The sequence below is a fragment of the Simochromis diagramma genome, unplaced genomic scaffold, assembly GCF_900408965.1.
Source record: "Simochromis diagramma unplaced genomic scaffold, fSimDia1.1 OVJJ01000646.1, whole genome shotgun sequence".
NCBI classification, from domain to species: domain Eukaryota; kingdom Metazoa; phylum Chordata; class Actinopteri; order Cichliformes; family Cichlidae; genus Simochromis; species Simochromis diagramma.
The window spans coordinates 497,979-519,579 of record NW_024387279.1 but is presented as its reverse complement, the minus strand read 5'-3'; the positions used below and the strand labels follow the sequence as shown (position 1 = coordinate 519,579).

The following is a 21,601-nucleotide window of genomic DNA, read 5'->3' as shown; positions in this document are numbered from 1 at the left end:
GGTTTCTTTCCTCTTGCTTTCAGAAAATGAAGGGCATATTCCTGTGTCTGTGATATCCTGATGGGACTGGAGTTGAGCCGAAGACTCTGGGGCAGCGTGCAGATAATGGTTTAATTAGCTCTGCGGTGCAGCTCTGCAATAGGGCTTTAGTTGGCTGTGGACAGTGCAGAGCTGTGGCAGCCCAGAGAGGCTGGTCCTGCTCAAAATGCTTCACAGCACAAAAAGACCACACCAACAAAGAGGAGGTGGGGAGACCTGTCATAAGTTGTCGGGTGTAGCAAGTGCGAGGACCCAAAGGCAAAGAGCCAGATTGAAAGCAAATCATTTGTTTTAGGGTGATGAAAAAACTATCAATGTAAAGGTCCAATAAGGGAAACACCGGGGTAACAAGAAACAGCTGAAACTAATTTTACTCCACACAGTGACAAGACTCTAATGCATTTAAACTTAAAGACACAAGGGTGGAGGCCTTAACTGTAATACAAATGTACATAACGAAGAACTTAACGCCACAAGATACAAAGGAATATGAAATATACACAACAAACAAGGTAGGAACCAAATTGAACATCCAGTAAAAAGAATATAAACTTCAAAACTCTGACTCTAGGACATTGGACCATGACAAGCTTTGCATCAGTAGGTAAAACAGGAGTTGCTTTGGTCCTGTATGTATTCAGAGACTTTTACTACAATCTACAAATGGTAAAAGAGCGTTCTAGATCACAAAAGAAGTTCCTGTATATTCAGAAAAATGCCGTTTCCTGGAAGCATTACCATCGGACTGCTTCCTTGAGGGCTAATTGACTGTTATTTATGTACATCATAAATATATTTTGGCCCTGAGCCATTAAGTGATTCATAAACTAACAGCAGCACTCAAAAACTGCTCTAGGACTGACTGGAAGCCAGTGAAAATGTGTAAGTGCACTAATGGGGCGATCGTGGCTCAAGAGTTGGGAGTTCGCCTTGTAATCGGAAGGTTGCCCCGGTCGAGCCCCGGCTCCGACAGTCTCGGTCGTTGTGTCCTTGGGCAAGACACTTCACCCGTTGCCTACTGGTGGTGGTCAGAGGGCCCGGTGGCGCCAGTGTCCGGCAGCCTCGCCTCTGTCAGTGCACCCCAGGGTGGCTGTGGCTACACTGTCGCTGCCATCACCAGTGTGTGAATGTGTGTGTGTGAATGGGTGGATGATTGTGTGTAGTGTAAAGCGCTTTGGGGTCCTTAGGACCAAGTAAAGCGCTATACAAATACAGACCATTTAATGCACTCAGCTGTCTTGGTGCTGAGTGCATTAGTGTTGGTGAAAATGCTGAGTACCTTTTTAGAAGACACATGATAAATTCCTGTATTATCACAATAAAAAGTGAGTTATCACTGCATTTTAACATTAAGTGCTAATGGTCACAACTTGAATGCTGGCATCTTGATCAGTATCTGTGGGGTGTAGCTATAGTTAGCCTAAGAAGGACAAGACATTAAACACTGGTCTGTGGAACTCGTTTGCTATTGGAGCAATGGAGCGGTCAGTCATCAGTCAATCAAACGGGTCAAAGACAGAAGCGTGAGCTAAAATTACTGCAGCAGTTTCAGTTATGATACCACAGTTACTGACAATGATGATGTTTCCTGCTTTAGTCTTCTTTACAAATATTTGACTGACACATTATATTATTCCTTTTTTCCCAGTTTAACACTGTTAAAGTCCTGTCTGCTGCCCATAGTGCTCCTACTAATGACAAATTATTAACTGTGGCAATTTTGGTTATATTTTTACTCCCACACACCTGCAAACTAAAGCAGTTATGTAACCCAAATAATAAATATCCATCATGTTACAGATAAATACAATGTGATTACAGTAATACGTCATTTTCTCTGACCATGTCTTATGCAGATGGTACAATCTGAAAAAGATGAATACATATGAGGACAGCAAGACAGTGATGAAGTGTGGCTTGAGGTGAGCCCCCTATTGATGATACATAGGCTGACAGATGCGGTCATGAAGGACTCTTTGGACTACTAAAAGAAAGAAGAAAGAAATTGCATTTGTGCTACAAATGTAGGGATGAGGGGGTATGGTTTGTGGCTTGGTGTTAGGAGGGAGCGGTTGGGCAAGATGGCTAAGGTTGTGGTATCCGTTGGGGAGAGTGCACACTTGGCATGGATTTGCTAATTAGGCTCTCCCCATGTATTTAGTAGGTGCGAGGCTGGAAGGAGGTTTTTTTTTTTTTTTTTTTTTGACAGCCTGGCCATGGGAGCAGGAAACTCTGAACTGCATGTATTTGTCCAGTAAAAACATTTTGTAAGCAATAATCACACCCTCTCTGTGGTTACTGAGGTGAACCACAGAAACATCCCTGAGTTTTCCCTGCCTGTTTGAAATCAGCTGCGTTAGTACTGATATTAAAAAAGCCTGGACTGGATGTTGACATAGTTGCAAACTATAGACCATTCTCACATCTATCTTTTTTGTCTAAGGTCTTTGAAAAAGTTATTTTTAAGCAGCTCACTGACCATCTGTCAACAAACAATCTGTTTGAGCCATTTCAGCCTGCTTTGAGACCCAACAACACCACAGAAACAGCTTTAATCAAAGTTGTAAATGATCTGTTGGTAAATGCAGACAATGATCGCACCTTAGTTTTATTACTGCTGCGATTGACACTGTGGATCACTGTATTTTATTGGCTAGGCTAGAACATTTTAACAGAGTTACAGGAAATGTTTTATCATGGCTGAGATCCTACCTGTCTGGGAGATCTCAGACTGTTAGTTTCAAAAATGATCTCTCTGAGACCTGTGCTGTGAGGCATGGGGTCCCTCAGGGCTCTGTACTTGGCCCATTGCTGTTTTCTCTCTATCTGCTGCCTCTTCTTCTACGTTCTTTTAATGTAACCTTTCACTCTTACGATGACCTGCAGCTATATGTTCCTTTAACCATAGAAAACTGTGCTGACGTGTCTAAATTAGAAGCTTGTCTATCTGCAGTTAGAGGCTGGTTATCTGATAATTTTACTGCTTCTTAATGCTGATAAGACATCGGACCAAAAAAATTTCAGTACTTGTCCCAAAATTTCTCCATGAAAATTGATGACTATGTCATAAATTGCAGGGACGTGTGGTTTGACGCAGTGCTCTCCTTCAAGTCATGAAGGACTGCCTTTTATCTCCTCAGCAACATAGCTAAAATCAGACAAGCTGCAGAGGTTCTTGTCCATGCATTTGTGTCTTCACGCATTGATTATTGTAACGCTCTTCTTTCTGGGTTAACCAAAGAAAGGTTTTAGAGGTTTACAGATGGTGCAAAATCCAGCTGCTCGCATTTTAACCAAAACTGAGAAATTTGAGCACATTACCCCAGTACTGAACTCTCTTCATTGGCTACCTTGTCAGATTCAAGCAGATTTTAAGGTCCTGCTGCTCACCTACAAGGCTTTAAATGATTTGGCACCTTCGTATCTCTCTGTCCTGAGATCGGAGAGCACAGGATGGAACATAGAGGTGCAAAACCTCTGTGTTCCATCCCGTGCTCTCCGATCTCAGGACTCTGGCCTTCTAAAACTTCCTAAAGCCAGAAAAAAAGACTACTGCGCAGCATGCTTTTTCTTTTCATGCTCCATCTTTGGAGGGTTTTAAACCTAAGTTAAAGACCTACTTGTTCACCCTGTCCTATGTGTCTTAATTCTATGCCTAAAGTTTTAACTGGTTGTTATTGCTATTCCTTTTTGTTTCATCAGTTTTTATTGTTTTTATTCATTCATCTTTTTTATCTTCAAATAGCCATTCAGCACTTTGTTTGAAAGTGCTTTATAAATAGTTATTATTATTATTATTATTATTATTATTATTAGTAGTAGTAGTAGTAGTAGTAGTAGTAGTAGTAGTAGTATTTTTTTTTAACATGTAAAATTACTTTCTTTCTGTTTCTCATCCCAATCCACCAACTAGCAAGCACGTGATAAGACTAAAATATCATGTTACCATGCCTGCAGCTTTCTGTAGTTGTTTGCTTCTAATTAGTCTACTTTGACAAAATGCAAAGAATACATTACTAAAGAGTCTCTCTCTTTCTCTAGATAGTTGTTATTGTTTTGGGCGCTACCTTCTAAGCAGAACTTGGCCTAGTTAGTAATGATTTGTTTCTAGGTTTGATTGTGCCCATAATTAAAAAGAAAACCTTTATCAACCCCAGCGAGGATGTGGAGGATGTGGACAAGTAGTGGCTCTACTCCGAGCTGCAAACGCTCCAACTCATCATACTAACTCTAAGTGAGAAGCCTTTGGAGAAGCTTTCTCCTCGTTGGAGATAAGCTAGAGGAGGGGGAGAGGGAGACCTATGCTTCTGTTCAGCTGCAACCCAGCTCCAAATAAGCGGAAGAAAATAGATGAATGGACTAGAGACCGTGGAGTATTGTTGCGTGTGTTTGATCTGTGTTTGCACAAGACAGATTTCCTCCTGGGGCAATAAAGTACGTCTTTATCTTTAAAATTTCTTGATAAATTCAAATATTTTGCACGATTATCTTGTGATAACAGCAAAGACATTCTAGTCAAACAAAATGATACAGCCTCAATGTCCATAAATAGCTTGTACAGTTACTGAAGCCAACTAAGTTGCAAGTGCAAAAGAACCAAAAACATATGATGCAAAATCTTGTTTGAAATTGCATGAGATATTTTACTTTAATGAGTCCTCACTGTTTGTTTTCTGAAGCAACCTGAGAGACTGACTGCTGATCCTAATCTGGTCTTTGCTCAAGGAAACAACGATATGCGAGTGAGCTGCTCTACTCTGCCTGCACACACAGTACACTGAACTCACCAAATATTACGTAAAGATGGATACAAACGCAAGAGGCTATTTTAAGACACTTGCTATTCTGACACTGTTCAAACAAACAAATGATAGTTATATATGGTGTATTTAAATGAATGGGATGCCAACTTATTACATCAGGTAGCAAGGTACTTTTTTTTTTACATACAAAAACACAGCATTTCATTGGGTTGAGCAGAAAGTTTCTTCAGGCTAAAGCGCCACAAAGTTCAAATTTAATTGTGGCTCTGTCTTTGTAACCATTTAAACTCCAGTATCCAAGGCACCAGAGGTTCAAAGCTACAACAAAAGCTGTAAGATACTAGATTTACAGAGTGGACTGAGTTGATGTCCACTTATCATAGGAGAGGTTACTGTTAGGACTACAGGGCGAGAAGACAGTCGATGAAAGGGTTACTTCCCTGTACCTCCAGGTTAGAGAATGGGTGTGTCAAACTTTACTTACACACTGAATGAAAGTTCAGAGTACCCAGCCTTCTTGGCACCTGGTGTCCCATCACCATGTGCCCCATCTGGTGGATCTTGTTCTACTTGAGGAATTCAACAGCGCAGTGGCTATTGGACCGGCTGGAACAGCCTGCTCAACCTGAACCCAAATAGTGTTTTTCTGTTGTAGTGTCCATTAATGGATTTATGGAGTGGAGGGAGTTGACTAAGTGCATATTCCTGACTTATAAAACTGATTTTATTTTAGAATGTAGCACATATTAAATAACATCAGTGTGATTTTATTTTCTTTATTTAAAAAAAAATACATAAAGGCATTTCTCTTGTTCCACTGGTCCCAAAGAAGCCCAATTGCCCACTAGCATAAGATTTTCTTATTCATGTCTCATACGATCAGTTTAAATTATGCTAGAATAAATCACAAAATGAGCAACGACTTTTCTAAAAAGCAGCTGGAAATGGGATAGTCCTCCCTGGCACACCACAGGAAGTGTTGGATTTCCGTCTGTTTGCCCTGGCTGTTTGCCGTGTTTTGGCTGACAGTGCGTATACTGCTGCTGTGTATTCCTTGGATCCCATTCTTTCATCCTCACATCAAAAACAATGGTCATCATGTGCTCTGTTGCCACTTGCTGCCCTTTCACCACCTCCTTCTCCCCTCTTCCAAATCTTTCCATCCTCATCACCATCTTGTCTTTATGTCTCTGTCTTTTGTGTAGTTAGCCTCATTTTCCACCCAGCAGCATCCCTCCACCCTCTTTTTTTTTTGTTTCTCTTCTCAACCATGGCCTCTCATCTACTCGTACTTTTAACCTGTACTGCATGTATGAAATTTACAATCATTTAGAACAGCGGTCCCCAATCTTTTATGCCCGATAATATTTTCACGGACCGGCCTTTAAGGTGTCGCGGATAAATACAACAAAATAAAACTAGTACCGGTACCGAAAAAAAGAAAATTTATTCATAACACACGTGAAAAGACCCAGGAAAACAGAGTTAATGATAAAAACGATAACAAAATAATGCTGAAAACCGATAAAAACCCTGAAAACTATACATTTCACACCTGAGCCTCAACTCTCGCGGCCCGGTACCAAACGACTCACGGACCGATACCGGTCCGAGGCCCGGGGGTTGGGGAGCGCTGATCTAGAAGAAAGGCAGGAGAAAGAAAAAGCTGAATAAATAAGTGGAAACTTACAATGAACTTTAGTGATAAACTAAAGATTAACACATGTCTGTGCAGAGCAGGGGCAGTTCATTATAACTTTGTATGAAAAGAATTGTTATTCATTGTTGGGCTCAGATGGCAGCTTTAATCTGGACTAGACCCAGATCCAATACTGCCACAGTCTACTGTGCGTGACGTAGCTGAGTGGTAGAAAATCATCATCATTTTGCTGCACACATTTCTCCTTCTTTAGGAAATACAGCTTGATCCCAGAATTGATGATGATTCAGATTCTGTGGCCTTTTGAGTCACCACAGCTCAAACCAACATAACATGAGCGTATCCTAATAAAACACAACTGAAGTGAATAGCTTTTGGAAGACCAGTACATCCAATGAGCATTTTAAGCGCACACAGTAGGTTGTTGGGTTTTGTTGTTTTTTTTGCTTGTTTTTATTTCTTTAAATTGCATGCTAAGCATTCCTTTCTGAGACTAACATTTGTTACTGATGACCCTCTAACCAGTAAATCTTGAATCCTTGTAAATTGACAGCAGCTACATTGTGATTGTCCCTTATATAATGCCGGCACAAACAGGTGTTATTTCTCATTTATTTGTTACAGCAGCAGGATGCACTTGAAGCTCAACTCTCCCAACAAAAATGACTGATACAGGGAAAGCAGGATGAATGACAGGTGGATATTAAGGTGGCTACAGGGCAGCAATGGCACTGACAGGAGAAATGACATTCTTCAGCTTAAATCAATCCCTGAACTGGGAGGGCGTGGTTGGTATAGGATATGAGAAGAACAAGTCATTGCTCTGTGTAAGATCTACTGCATGCCTGAAATAGCTGACTGGCTTGTGTGGGAAATGATTATTTCCTCTATTGCTGAAGATTGCTCATGTATAAAATAATGAATAGGCTCTAATTTTTGTGGGGGTTCAATTTTAATGGAGGGTTATTTCAATAAGATTAAAGCAAGAAAAGCTCTTCTAATGGCCATTGCACAAAGGAGGTCTTAGACTTATCCATGTAAATTATCAGGTAATAGTGATAAAAAGTTTTAAGCAAAATTTCCATGTAATTAGCTGTAAAACTAGAAGATCTAAATCAAAAACCAACCACATACTTTTTGTTTGTCTCATATAAAAAGGATGTGCTTGCTTGTGACCTGTAGTATTGAATTCATACATATTTTTACATTTCAATGAAATGTTAAAAAAAAAAAAAGATTAATTTTATGAGCTTTCAGCACATTAGACTTCAAGAAAGGTTCAGATTTATTATGCCTAGTCTAAACCCTCACACGGTACCTTTAATGCAGCCTGTAATCAAAATAACTGTATTTCCCAAACCTTACTGAGTCCTAGGGGCTCATCGTAGCTGGGGAAGTCCATGCACCAAGTAGAGATTTAAAAAGAAAAAGACTGAGCAAAGCTTTCAGTGAGGCCACGGCTGTGTTATTAGCGTCATGTTCCACAGCAGAGAGCGGCTAAATTAAACCCCACACTGAGAAGAGTGACAGGAATATGAGGACATCAAAGTATCATGCTACAAAAATGGGATCATGTTTGTGCTAGTCTGGAAACCACACACACACACACACACACACACGAACAACTGTCTCTCACACCAGTGAGCTAACTCACAGGAAACCTACATTGATTTTTTTTTTCTCTAATATGCACGAGTGCACATTCAGAGACACGCACACACAGGGGACCTCCCCAGCTTTCCTGACATGGATTAAAATGAGTCTGGATGAATCATTAAAAGTGAATGTTCACTTCTGTCATACAGGCAGGAGAAAAACTCGTAACAGCACATTAAACCTGCTGTCGTTGCTTCTGAAGTAAACTGCATAAATTAGATGACGTATTTTAAATGTGCCGGTAAACACTGAGGTACAAAGATCATACTTGTGCAGTGTCTGTCATAGAAACTCTCACTTAGAAGAGTCCCTTTGACACTGACTCTAGGGGTGATATATCTAGGATCATTTGATAGATCCACTTCTTTCAGACATTTATATTGCACATTTGTTTTTATTTCATCATATAGTAATTAAACTGCTAAACAATCTTCGACCTTCCTTTTATCCAAAATTCTTACAAGAGTAGTCGACTATTTGACTCCCTGGTATAACTCTCAAATGTGTACCTTAAAGCAGATAAGGCATAAGCTGAAGGGGAACTAACATCTCCCACTAATTTAGAAGATTATCGTTTAGCCTGGAAAACCAGTTTGTCTTCTCCTCTATCAACAAAACAAGGACTGGACAGTCACTTATATTTGGTCATTAGAGGACTTTAAGGAGAGCTATTCCAGTGGAATGTAACTTTCTGAAACCCACACTGAAAGTTTTGCTACTTCAAAACCTTCCGTAATTGTGTCCCAACAAGCTTTTCTAATATTCTGGCAATAAAAGGAAGTTTTGAAATGGTCCTATAGCCCATGGGTAGTGACAACTCCAGGTTTGGGCTTTGTTTTTCCAACAGGAGTTGGACAACACCGTGTTTGAAGTAGCCTGGAACACAGCCTGATAGCAAAGAGCAATTTGGAGGGACCGCAGAGGAATCGATAGAGTCAAAGAGTTTAACAAATTAGATTGTGGGTAAAATATCAGCTGAGCTTATTGAGGGTTTCATTTGGGTTAGTATTTCAGAAACAACATCCCCAGAAACCAATTCAAAATTGTGGGATGTCTGGCATCATAACTAAAATGACTATTAGACCATGATTTTTTTTTTTTATGCCGTTAATTAATAAAGACCATTACCGTAATCGATTTTCTTAGAAATAATAAATTAATGGGGAAACCACTCACCGAAGCTGCTTTTGTTCAGGTTTTGGTAGCAAATTTCTCTCTTTTTTTCTGGTGGAGATGCAGAGCAATGGTTCTACTTCATGCCCTGGCATGGTCCAGATTTACAAAAACTCTCCATGCCTAGAGCTTCACACATTTGTTCCACTGAAGAAGAACAAACCATTTACATGTTGTTGTTTTGTTAGTAAATTTAACATAAACATCTATCCAGATATTTACACAAATGAATTTAAAAATGCAAATCCTTCTATAATAGTTAACTGTATTATTTCACAGTCTATAACGAGACATGGAGTGTTTGGATAGTGTTGTTGTCGTTGAAGTAAACTGAATGCAGCTCAGTGTCCATTATAACAGCTGAACCCTCAACATTCCTGCATGTTCCTACGTTTTGAGTTCATACAAGTTTTTCTGGGGGGGTTTCTGCCTTGTGCTGCTCTCAATAGTAGCAATAGTCCAGTAAATGAGGCATTCAGCGACCCATCTGTTAGGGCCAGCCTGACGTCAGCTGGGCCCATACACACCAAGGGATCACTTGGGCCTTATGGGGGCATGCACATATAAACACGCACACAAAGTTTCCACAGATGCATCCTTTTGTAGTTCAAAATGGGGAAAAAAGTGATCCAAATGGTCACAAGAACAGGGCCATCAGATGTAATGTGGAGATTTACAGTTGAGTACACATGGAGGAATTTATATACGGTCTGTGACCTCTGTACAAAAAGATGTCCTATGGTTAATGTGACTGTGATGTAACTAATGCACAGCTGTCTTGTGTGTGTTGTATGTCAATTAATTTTAATTTTCAGTGGCTACAATTTAGTGGCTGATTTCAAAGGGGAAAAAAATTGCATTTTTTGTAGTTGCATTTTGTGTGCTAGCAACCAAAGGAAAAAGCTTCATGACAGCCAGACTTTCCAGGAAGAATTTGGAGATTGCCCGATCAGTGCTTTCATTTTGCTTCATTCTAAGTGATGAAGTATCAATAGCTCATCGTGTTCAGCAGCAAAGAAAATATTGCCATGAAAATGTATGCATCATGCTAATGTCACAATAAGCCAAACAGAGCCAAGGCAGTAGAGAAATAAAACTAATAAAAGTTGCTAAAATATAATTTATTTACCATAGAAACAAACAATAAGACAACGGCCAACAAGAACTTAATTATGTAGAAACAATAAAACAAAAAAAGTTCCATTGGCCTTAGCCGAATAATTAAAGAGAAAGAAAGAGAGCAGTCACTTTCATTTATTTACACGGCGTTGCTTCGTGGTCACCATCACCACCATGACCATCATCACCACCATCACCACCATCACCTCACCACCATCACCATCATCACCATCATCATCACCACCATCACCATCACCACCATCACCATCATCACCATCATCATCACCACCATCACCATCATCACCACCATCACCACCATGACATCATCACCATCACCACCATCACCACCATCACCACCATGACATCATCACCATCATCATCACCACCATCACCATCACCACCATCACCATCATCACCACCATCACCACCATCACCATCATCACCACCATCACCACCATCATCACCATCATCATCACCACCATCACCATCATCCACCATCACCACCATGACATCATCACCATCACCACCATTACCACCATCACCACCATTACCACCATCATCATCACCACCATCATCATCACCATCACCACCACCATCATCACCATCATCATCACCATCATCATCATCACCATCACCACCACCATCATCATCATCACCATCATCATCACCACCATCTTCACCACCACCATCATCACCATCATCATCACCACCATCACCACCATCACCACCATCACCATCATCACCACCATCACCATCATCACCACCACCACCACCATCATCATCATCATCATCACCACCATCATCATCATCCCCACCACCACCACCATCATCATCATCACCATCATCATCACCACCATCATCACCACCACCATCATCACCACCATCACCACCATCATCACCATCACCATCACCACCATCACCACCATCATCACCATCATCATCACCACCATCACCATCATCACCACCATCACCACCATGACATCATCACCATCATCATCACCACCATCACCATCACCATCACCATCATCACCACCATCACCACCATCACCATCATCACCACCATCACCACCATCATCACCATCATCATCACCACCATCACCATCATCACCACCATCACCACCATGACATCATCACCATCACCACCATCACCACCATCACCACCATTACCACCATCATCATCACCACCATCATCATCACCATCACCACCACCATCATCACCATCATCATCACCATCATCATCATCACCACCACCATCTTCACCACCACCATCACCATCATCATCATCACCCTAGTCCTTTTGCCCGTTATGTGCCGCCGCTCACCACCCGATGACTCTCATCCGTCCTGCCAGGCCCTCTTATTGGCTCTGCGGTTTCTTAGTTTTCTGTTCCAGTCCCAGTCTCAGTCCCAGTCCCAGTCCCTAGTTTCCAGTTCTAGGTTAGGTTTCCTTGTGTTTGGGTCTTACAACAAAGAAAGGCTTTTTGTTATTCCTTCATGTTATGAATCGTGCGTTTGGGTCCTACTGCTGCCAGCAACGTAGCCAGCCTTGACATTTTCTGTCATGAGCTGTTTTTAAATGTAACACATCTGTTACTTTGACCCATCACTCTGCATGATATCATACGTGGTCTCTAACAAAATCCCGTATCACACAAGACAAATACAGTTCCACTCAGGTTGTTGTGACTACTGTTTATCTATCACATCTTTGTACTAATTATTGAGTAATCCCTTTGCTCACTGCTGGCCTACATTCCCTCTTTTTTTCTTAGCCATCTGTCTCGTGCTTGGCTGTATGATCTTCCCGGATGGCTGGGACGCAGAGGTGATCCAGGACATGTGTGGTGAGGACACTGGAAAGTATACCTTGGGCAACTGCTCTGTTCGTTGGGCCTACATTCTGGCTATCATCGGCGTGCTGGATGCCCTCATCCTCTCCTTTCTGGCCTTCGTGCTGGGCAATCGGCAGAGGGACTTCCTGCAGGAGGAGCTGAAGGCTGAAAACAAAGGTGAGGATTGGAGAAAACAAACCAAGGCAGAAAAATTCATTGGAAATAAAGAGCATCATTATGTTATGTAGAAAATTCATGACAAAAGGTTAGTACACCATGTTTAAAATGTAAGGTTTCACATATCAGGACATAATAAAAACGAATTCAGTTCCATTCAATTCCATTTTATTTATATTTGTTGATATATATTTAGCACCATATCACAACAATAGCAGGTAAATGCAGCCTCATATGAACAATAACAGATATTATTATCATCATTTATTTAAAAACCAAGCCAAAATCCAGACGCTGGCTGTGACAAACTGCACTGGGGCTATTAGAGTTGTTTTTCAGGTTAAAGATAAGATTTTCTGGAGAAAACCTTATTGCCAAAAGTATTCACTTACCAATCCAAATGAAGAATGGGTCATTCTCAGGAGCTCAGTGCGCAGAGGTCACCAACTTTTTGCAGAGTCTATAGCGACACATCTCCAAACTTCATGTGCCCTTCAGATTAGTGAGCAGCGCTTAGAGAGCTTCATGGAATAACTTTCCGTGGCTGAGCAGCTGCATCCAAGCTTTACATTACCAAGCACGATGCAAAGTGTCAGATGCTGTAGTGTAAAGCACACTTGACTCTACAGCAGTGGAGTTGTGCCCTCTGAAGTGATGAATCACACCGTGTCTGGCAATCCAAATGAAAATCTGGATTTGGTGGTAGCCAGGAGAACAGTACTTGTCTGACTGCACTGTGCCAAGTGTGAAGTTTGGTGAAATTTGGAGATTATGTTGTGGGGTTGTTTTTCAGGAGTTGGGCTTGGCCCCTTAGTTTCAGTCAAAGGAACTCTTAATGCTTCAGCATACCAAGACATTTTGGACAATTTCATGCTCCAAATAATCACTTCCAACTTTGGGAACATTTCCAGGATTGACAACATGACTGCACACCAGTGCACAGAGCAATGTCCATAAAGACATGGATGAATGAGCTTGGTGTCGAGGAATTTGACCAGCCTGAGTACTGACCTCCACCTAATGGGATTAATTAGAGCAGAGACCTGTGATCCAGGCCTTCTTGTAAAACATCAGCCTCTGATCTTCCAAATGTGATTTTGGAAGAACAGTAAAAGAAATCCCATAAACACTCTAGAAACCTTTTAGAAAGCTTTCCCAGAAGACTTCCATCCATCCAACCATCTTCTTCTGCTTATCCGGGGCCAGGTCGCGGAGGCAGCAGCCCAAGCAGAAAAGCCCAGACCTCCCTCTCCCCAGCCACTTCCTCCAGCTTGTCTGGGGGAACACCAAGGCGTTTTCAGGCCAGCTGAGAGATATAATCTTTCCAGCAAGTCCTGGGTCTGCCCCGGGGCCTCCTCCCAGTGGGACATGCCCAGAACACATCACCCAGGAGGCATCCTTGTCAGATGCCCGAACCACCTCAACTGGCTCCTTTCGATGTGGAGGAGCAGCGGCTCTACTCTGAGCCCCTCCTGGATGGCTGAACCTCTCACCTTATCTCTAAGGGAGAGGCCATCCCAGAAGAGCTGAAGATGTTATATCTGCAAATGGTGGGCCAAGGAATGGGATGTCACTCAAGTTCATATGCATGTGAAGGCAAGCAAGCCAATTCTTTTGGAAATATAGTGTACATTAGAGGCAGTAAATGCATTAGAGGCTTATCTTGGGAAATCTTCAACAGAGTCCTAGTGACCAGCTATCAGCACTAAAGCAATACCTGAATGAGCAATTGCTTCCTGTATAATATTTCACTCTCTGTAATCGTGTGATTCTCATTTAAGCCTTGAAAATAAACTGTGCACAAGAACTGGGATAAGCTTCTGTCTGAAAGTTGGTTCTGCTTTTGCTTTTCATCAGCAGAGTACATTCAGACAACCACTTACACTGACCCACACCTGTGGAAATTTAGAGTCTCCACTGAACCTAACTTGCATCTCTTTGGAGGCCTTCATGGTAGAAACCATACAGGCACAAGGAGAACATACCTAACCTCACAATATAAAGCACCTTGTGGTAACTTCCATTGTGTTTTGGTGCTAAATCAATGTGTGCAAATACATTTTGAGTTGAACTGAATTGAGTATTACAGTAGGAGTGTTGACAAGTCCTTCAGCAAACAGATTATCAGACTGGAGTACATTAACTGCATTGGCACTCACAGACAGTGATGGCACTTCTGATATAGTGACTTAACTATGTGACCAGAACTCCCTTTATGTATGTATGAAGTATTTGGCTGTTGCAAGATTTTTAGAAACATAGTAATTGATCCCTTTTTATGAACCGCAAACAGTCAAGTATTATTTGAAAAGTGAATTCTGTATAAGCTCTGGCATGCAGGGAGCTTTAAAAATCAATCAGTGCACAAACTGAAACATTACGTCACATTTGGATATCTCATAACATAATTATTTAATACTAAATAAAGTTAGAATACTGTTAAAAGCTGTCAGGTCACAGCCACTACCAGGCTGTGACCTGGTAGTGGCTGTTTTCATTCAACAACCTTCAATCAGTCAAAGTGTGACCTTTGTCCTTGTTTCTTTTCCACAGACTTCGTTGTGTCAAGGGTAAGTGCACATGTACGAGTACATCATGTCTTCAGTCTGTGGTTTCATGGTTGATTTACTGTATTTATGACATCATGAATATAACAGACACTAAACTCTTCAGATTTAGTCTGAATAATATCCTGTTGCTTATTATTTACAATAGAAATACATGCTGCTCAGTATCCCATTTCAGTATTTTTTTTATTGTATTGCCAGTAAAGCAATACAATAAGATTTTCAATTAGCTGAAAAGTGTAAGCAGTTGCTGATGAGCCACTACTTTTGCTACTTTTGTTACCCTTTTTGAAAACTGACGGTATCCATTTAAAATTATATCTACAACATGATTCAGAGAGTCTCAATACTTACTATCCTGTGCATATCCATGCATTTTTCTTAATTGCTAATTTAGTCACGATCAATTTGTCAAGTAATAGTGTCTGTTTTAAATTGCCAGTTATGTCAATTTAAAATGGCACAGTAAACAATTTATTTTCAGTCTGAGCTTCAGCTGACCTGCTGTCAGGTCAGATATTTAGCATTTGTCCTCACGAGAGCGATGGTGTTCCTTCACTTTAGAGACTCTTGTATACTCATGTATCGACTTGAGTGAATGCAGGCTAAAATAAAAAGCACAGAGCTAGAAATGCGAAAGAATTTAGTGGGTGGTCACATGTAGAGCAAAACATCCCCGGGCACGTTTTCCCAAAGGAGCGGGACCCACTGCAAGTGGATGTGTCAAGTCGGGAAAGGCCTTTCACTGAAGACTGTGCGTGATGCAGGATGTCAAGCTTCTGTGTATATTCGTCAATGTGTGTGGTCCACTTAAAAATCTCTGCACACATAAATGGGTGACAGGTGTGTCACAGGAAAGGTTCTGTGATTACAATCACTGGAGGTAGTACTGTGAATATCAACGGTGCTTCTTTGAAGTCTTTTTTTTTTTAATTTAAGCTATGAAATATGCTCTAATTTCCGGTATTAGTAAAAGATATACTGAAATGTCCTTTATGAAACAAAAGCAAATGATGCACAATTTAACGAGGTGCATCCACCATCTGACTACTCAGAGATGCAGTTCATTATGAAAATTACTGTTGCATTTTCCATCTTATGCCTCGGTTTTGCTCATTGGCGTCGGCCTATGAAACACTTATATCCTTGAGTTTTTCTTCACTTCTTTCTTTTGTTTTTTAAGAAAAGAAGTAGAATTTAAGTTTAAGGATTCGGCTGTATCCAATGGTGTTCATGCGATATCAGGTTGATTTAATTTAAGCATCAATGTCATTGATGGGATAGCAATCTATCACTACTAGCGCTAAACAAACCAGCAGACCATCATGAATGTGAAATGTTCAAAATGCGTGCACAGTGAGATCCTTTAGTTACCATAGTGTTACATTAAAACTGCTTCCTTCCTTCCTTTAGCTCCATCTTGGTCCACCTCTGCGAATGGATGGTGTAAGACCCTGCAGTTTTGTCGAGTTAATCTCCAGCATGTTCTCCTTGCATGTGCTTTGATCAGTTATGCCTGAGAACTTGATGGCTTTCCTGTCTTGTGAGAAACTTTGCACTTAACTTTTACTTATCCCTATTTTGTAATTCTGTTTAATTAGCTTCCTTGTCAAAGAAAGCGCTCAATACAATTTACAAAGTGAAAGTAATTTTTAGAGCAAATTGAATGTTAAAGGTTTTTGGAAATATGGTCATCTTCCTGCGTCCACCTGCATCTGGACGTCAAACAGGATCTTACCGCAGTCTTTCTCAGCCATCGCAGGGGGCAATATATGTAGTCTGTTTCTCATTGGTCAGCACTGGCCCACGGCAGCTATGTTTCTCATTGGTCAAGGCTGGGACCGTCCTTAGTTTTTTGGTTTACTGCTTCAAGGAGGGCTGTGGGTTGCACTTTACATACCGTAAGTATTCAGTGTATAACTGAATAATTAAAACCAAAGGCACTGATCCATTTTCTTATGCTCTTCCAGTTCAGGGTCGTGCTGGTTTGCAGCTACTGTAGGGAGAAGGGCGGGTACACCCGGGGCAGGTCGCCAATTTGTCGCAGGGCCATGTTGTTGTTAATATTTTTTTTTTTTTTATTATTATGATCATCATGATGATCAATTATTCATTATGATTTTATCATAAAATTAGGACAATTTTCATATCCCTCATAAATTGCTTTTTGACAAAAGGGTTTATTCCCCCTCTCTGGTGGATTTGACTCTATATGAAGAAACAGAGGTGACTACTCTGGGAATGTGTTAACTTCCCACAGGGGAACACAGCCAGTTTTTCAGGGCCTCTGGTATAGCCATCATATCCAGGTAGTAGATGACGGATACTAATTACAAGGACACTAGTTCAAAATTTACAATTTTAAAAGCTAATAAAAAGCAAAGTTATTGGCCGATAATAATCGAGGGTTTTGAGATTGAATTTCAGAAAACATAGTCCTTTTGCTCCTTACATGTTCTATGCTTAAACAGGAGATAGATGAAAAAAATCTTGTGCCTTGTCTACAGATTCCTCATGTTATGTATCTGTTCTTTACGGAACAAGTAAGATACCCTGTAGTCTGGAAAAAATAACATTAAAACATGTGAGAGTTGATTTTCAATGTCAGATGATTTGATCTTGTTTAAAAAATGGCAAACATGAGACGCATGAATGCTTGGATGAGTGGAAGACCATGAGAGGGAAAGAAAGCCTTTCTCAGTTCTGTTTAACAGAAAGAACTTAAGATATCCCAAAATTAGGAAAAGTCCATTGTTAAAGAAGTTAAAAATTATGTTAAATGTAACACATAGCTTAAATAAGTAGAAATATATGTACCTTAATATGACCACATAAGTATCTTATCAAATGTCCAACAACCATTGACCACAACGTGACCCTGGAGAGACAGCTTCTCCAAAGACAAGAGAAGTCAGCAAAAAACTGCAATAACTTCAAGATAATGTTCATCATTTTCAAATTGTGAAAACATTTAATATCTCACCATATATAGTGCATAATGTCAAGAGATTCAGCCAGTCTGGAGAAATCTCTGCAGCACTGCATTAAAACAGAATCAGGCAGGAATAGGTTTCCTCACTAGTCCAGCAGCTGGTCTCCTTGGTTACCTCCATGGATATTTACGGACTGTTAAGAGCGGATTCCAGCTGATTGCAGTTTATTTGCACAAAATCATTTAAAAAATAATGCAAAGGTGACTGAGAGGAAGCTTGAATTCACGGTTAATAGGATCAACAATGGGAGTTCTGCAAAGGGACAAGAGTGAATCCAGAGTGAAACGAGAGGGCTCAATAGGTACTGAACTATGTCCAAGAGTGAGTGGACTACAGTCTTACGTGGCAGTGAGCATAAACACGAGGGGTATCTTAGGAGGCAGGTCGATTCCAAGAGGGAAGTGACCAGTGGCAGAGGGCTTGCAGGCAAGTGAGTATTCCAGGTGACAATTCCAGCGATTATCACTACAGGAGTGAAGACAGTACAGTCTACAATACTCTGCCCAGAGGTGGAGCCACCATTCCAACTGAAGCTTAGATTCACTGAGAAAAACAAAGAAAACAAAAGAGAACCCAGCCGTGACAGTATTGCTGCCATCATATTCAAAATGAGCTATATTTTTCATGAAATATTAGGTCTCTGTTTAATCACTTGATATGTTTTCTATGCTCTACTGTGAATTATTTGTGGGTTTGTGAGAAGTGATTTAAATCTTACACATCTCAGATTTCTTGGAGTGAGGGTTTTATTTACTAGTTAGGCTGCATTATTCATAATGGTCAACAGGGGCGCTTTTGTGTGTAAATACATTATGTTGTGCTGTCCTTTCTTTTGGAACACTGACGTTGTTGCAATGTAAATCTGAACCTATGCTTTAAAAGACTGGTGGTCCTCAGTTAAAATGGCAAAGCATTGACTTTGCAGCTGTATGTTGGTGTTTGCAGTGTAATGTTCTTTTAGCTCTCCTCCTTATCACTCCAAGTTCTTTGACAGCTTTAACCATATTAGACTTACCGTTGTGATGAGGCCCACCACGTCAAATATCTGATACAGTAGGAATTTAATTCAATTCAGTTCAATTTTATTTATATAGCACCAAATCACAGCAACAGTCGCCTCAAAGTGCTTTATATTGTAAGGTAGGCCCTACAATAATACATACACTGAAAAACCCAACAATCATATGACCCCCTATGAGCAGCACTTTGGCGACAGTGGCAAGCAAAAACTCCCTTTTAACAGGAAGAAACCTCCAGCAGAACCAGGCTTAGAGAATTTAGTGTTTACAAAAATACATAAATGTCAAGAAACATAATGTGCAAGAAAAATCCCCTCACACTGTAACTGGGTCCAGTACGTATGTATTTCTTGGAGGCACGGCACCTAACAGATAATACAATATTCAATAACCTCCACATCTCACCCAACATCCAACCAACTTTGGGTAAAAAATCATTTTCATTCGACGGTTTTGCTTGGAGAATGAGTCATCCGGTAAGTGCTGGAGCTATTAATATCCTTCTCCACAGGCAGCCTTCATCAGCAACATTCAAACTCAACCCCCATCCCTCCCCATCCAGCCTGTTTGTGACAAACAGGAGGTTCATCCAGGGGCAGCTGTGACTGGCTAAATAATGGATGCCTCAAATCAGACTGCTGCTTGCTTAACTGAGTTTAATTAAACTTGATCTGACCTTGGTATTCACAGGCCAGTAAGTTGCTCCCATTTGTATTTGTGACATTTACAATAGTTTCCGGTTCATTTAATCCATCAAAAGAAACATTTTTTTCATTGAGTTATCAATAAACATTAATAAAACATTAAAGACCTAAGATCTCATGGCAGAACTATGAAGGTTTATGCATTTCAAATAGACATAGCAGCTCTAAAGGATACAATTACATTGAAAGTGTGTCAGAATGAGGCTGCAAAATCTGTAAGAAAAACTGTCACATTACAATGTTTCTGTTTGTTTTTGGCCTTTTATTCACCACCTGCTGATTCATATGTCAAAGTCCTTGTGACAGTTCCCCTACTTTGACTTGCGGTCATGTGACATAAACAAAGGAAGCTCCAACAGTCATTTGAATTTTAACATCACTCATTTAAATTGAAAAAGGTTACAACACCAAACAAAATAGGAGAGGAAAGAAGAGTCAGTCATGGCTGAATGTGTGTGGAGTCAGCAGGAAAATAATGAACGTGCAAAACTGATCTACAGGAGAACTAGGGATGGGTACCGGTGTCCGGTGCCATGATGGCACCGGTTCTGACATAAACGGTAGTAACCAGACCGAAAAGCAGCGCACATTTCGGTGCTTTATTTCGGTGCCTTTTTTTCCTGAGCTGTGATACACTTCTAGCCAATCATTTTACGTTTCCGAGGATAGTAGGCGGGTCCAGGTACGTACGTTCTTTTAGAGCAGAGCTACAGATTAAAAATGCCCAAGGCAAAGCGGTCAAAAGTCTGGCTGTACTTCAGAGCAAAATATGCAAACTCAGCAGCCTGCAACAAGTGCTTTAAGCTGATACTGTGATACTGTCAAAGGAGGTAACACCTCGAATCCAATGAAATACCTGGCGACGCATAGCGTTTTTTTTAAAAGCCGAGAAATGCGCCGTATTTGATAGCTTGCTGCGAGACCTCACACCGTGCACATCTACTGTGGGTGGGTTGCCTGTTATCAGACCCGGAGTTAGCAACATCCCCCAAAAACACGAAGAGGAGAGTCCTGGCCCCTAGCCCTGCCAGTGTAGCAGAAATGATGAGGATGATGATGCAGCAGCAGCCGTTCTTCTCTGTGTGAGTAGCTTAATGTTGTTCGTGTATACTTTACGTTGAGTAGGCTAACCACGTTATTACATTAATGCATGTAAGGTGAACTAGCAAACACCGTCGTAGCTACATGCGGCTGTCTTCTTGTTTGATGGCAGATGCTTCCTTCACCCTGGCCAAAAAGGCTAAAATGACCGAAGAAAAAGTGGAAAACAGCTAAACATGAGAGGTTTTTGGACAAAGTTTGTGTTTTTTCCATTGTTTAAGCACTGCTTCCAGCCAAGAGTGATACCATATATGCCCCATAGCTGCAGAAAAGGCTAACATTGTTATCTTTTTACAAAAAAAAACAGCTGAACATGAGAGGTTTTTGGACCAATTTTGTGTTCTCCATTCTTTAAGCACCGGTTTGAGCACCGTTTGAGCACCGGCACCGTTTCAAAAGTACCGATTTGGCACCGGTATCGGATAAAACCTAAACGATACCCATCCCTAAGGAGAACAGAATTGAAAATACTAGAAAATGTCTGAATGCCACATACCAGGCAGTAGTCACAGCCTCTAGCATCCGTCTGGTTTCATATGGATCCATTTGGGTCTTGTATACAAAATAATTATTTTTCCACTTTTAAAGGGAAAATATTCAACTGCCAACAGATTTCGACACTAACAGCTATTTTAGATATGACATTATCAATTTAAATAACTTTATTAAACTACACTGTTTGGTTCACAGAAAGATCGCAGGCTGGTTTGAACTACAAGGCGTGACACTTCTCTGTGGTACATCCCACTCCAAAACATTCATGCTGAAGACTGTCTGAAGTCCGGGACAAATAAACAA

The 21,601-nt window shown here is 40.7% G+C and overlaps 1 protein-coding gene across 4 annotated transcripts in view; it reads left to right on the top strand.

Moving 5' to 3' along the window:
* Positions 1-21,601, top strand: part of lhfpl4a (LHFPL tetraspan subfamily member 4a) — a 30,921-nt gene that overhangs the window by 4,818 nt on the left and 4,502 nt on the right. The window contains exons 2-4 of one of the 4 annotated variants that reach the window (XM_040003017.1): positions 12,183-12,419; positions 14,973-14,989; positions 16,400-16,432. In XM_040003017.1, coding sequence (XP_039858951.1) covers positions 12,183-12,419; positions 14,973-14,989; positions 16,400-16,432 — 287 coding nt within the window. Of the gene's footprint in view, positions 1-12,182; positions 12,420-14,972; positions 14,990-16,399; positions 17,728-21,601 lie in introns of those variants that run through there. The other 3 variants (XM_040003016.1, XM_040003018.1, XM_040003019.1) reach the window with 3 other exon arrangements.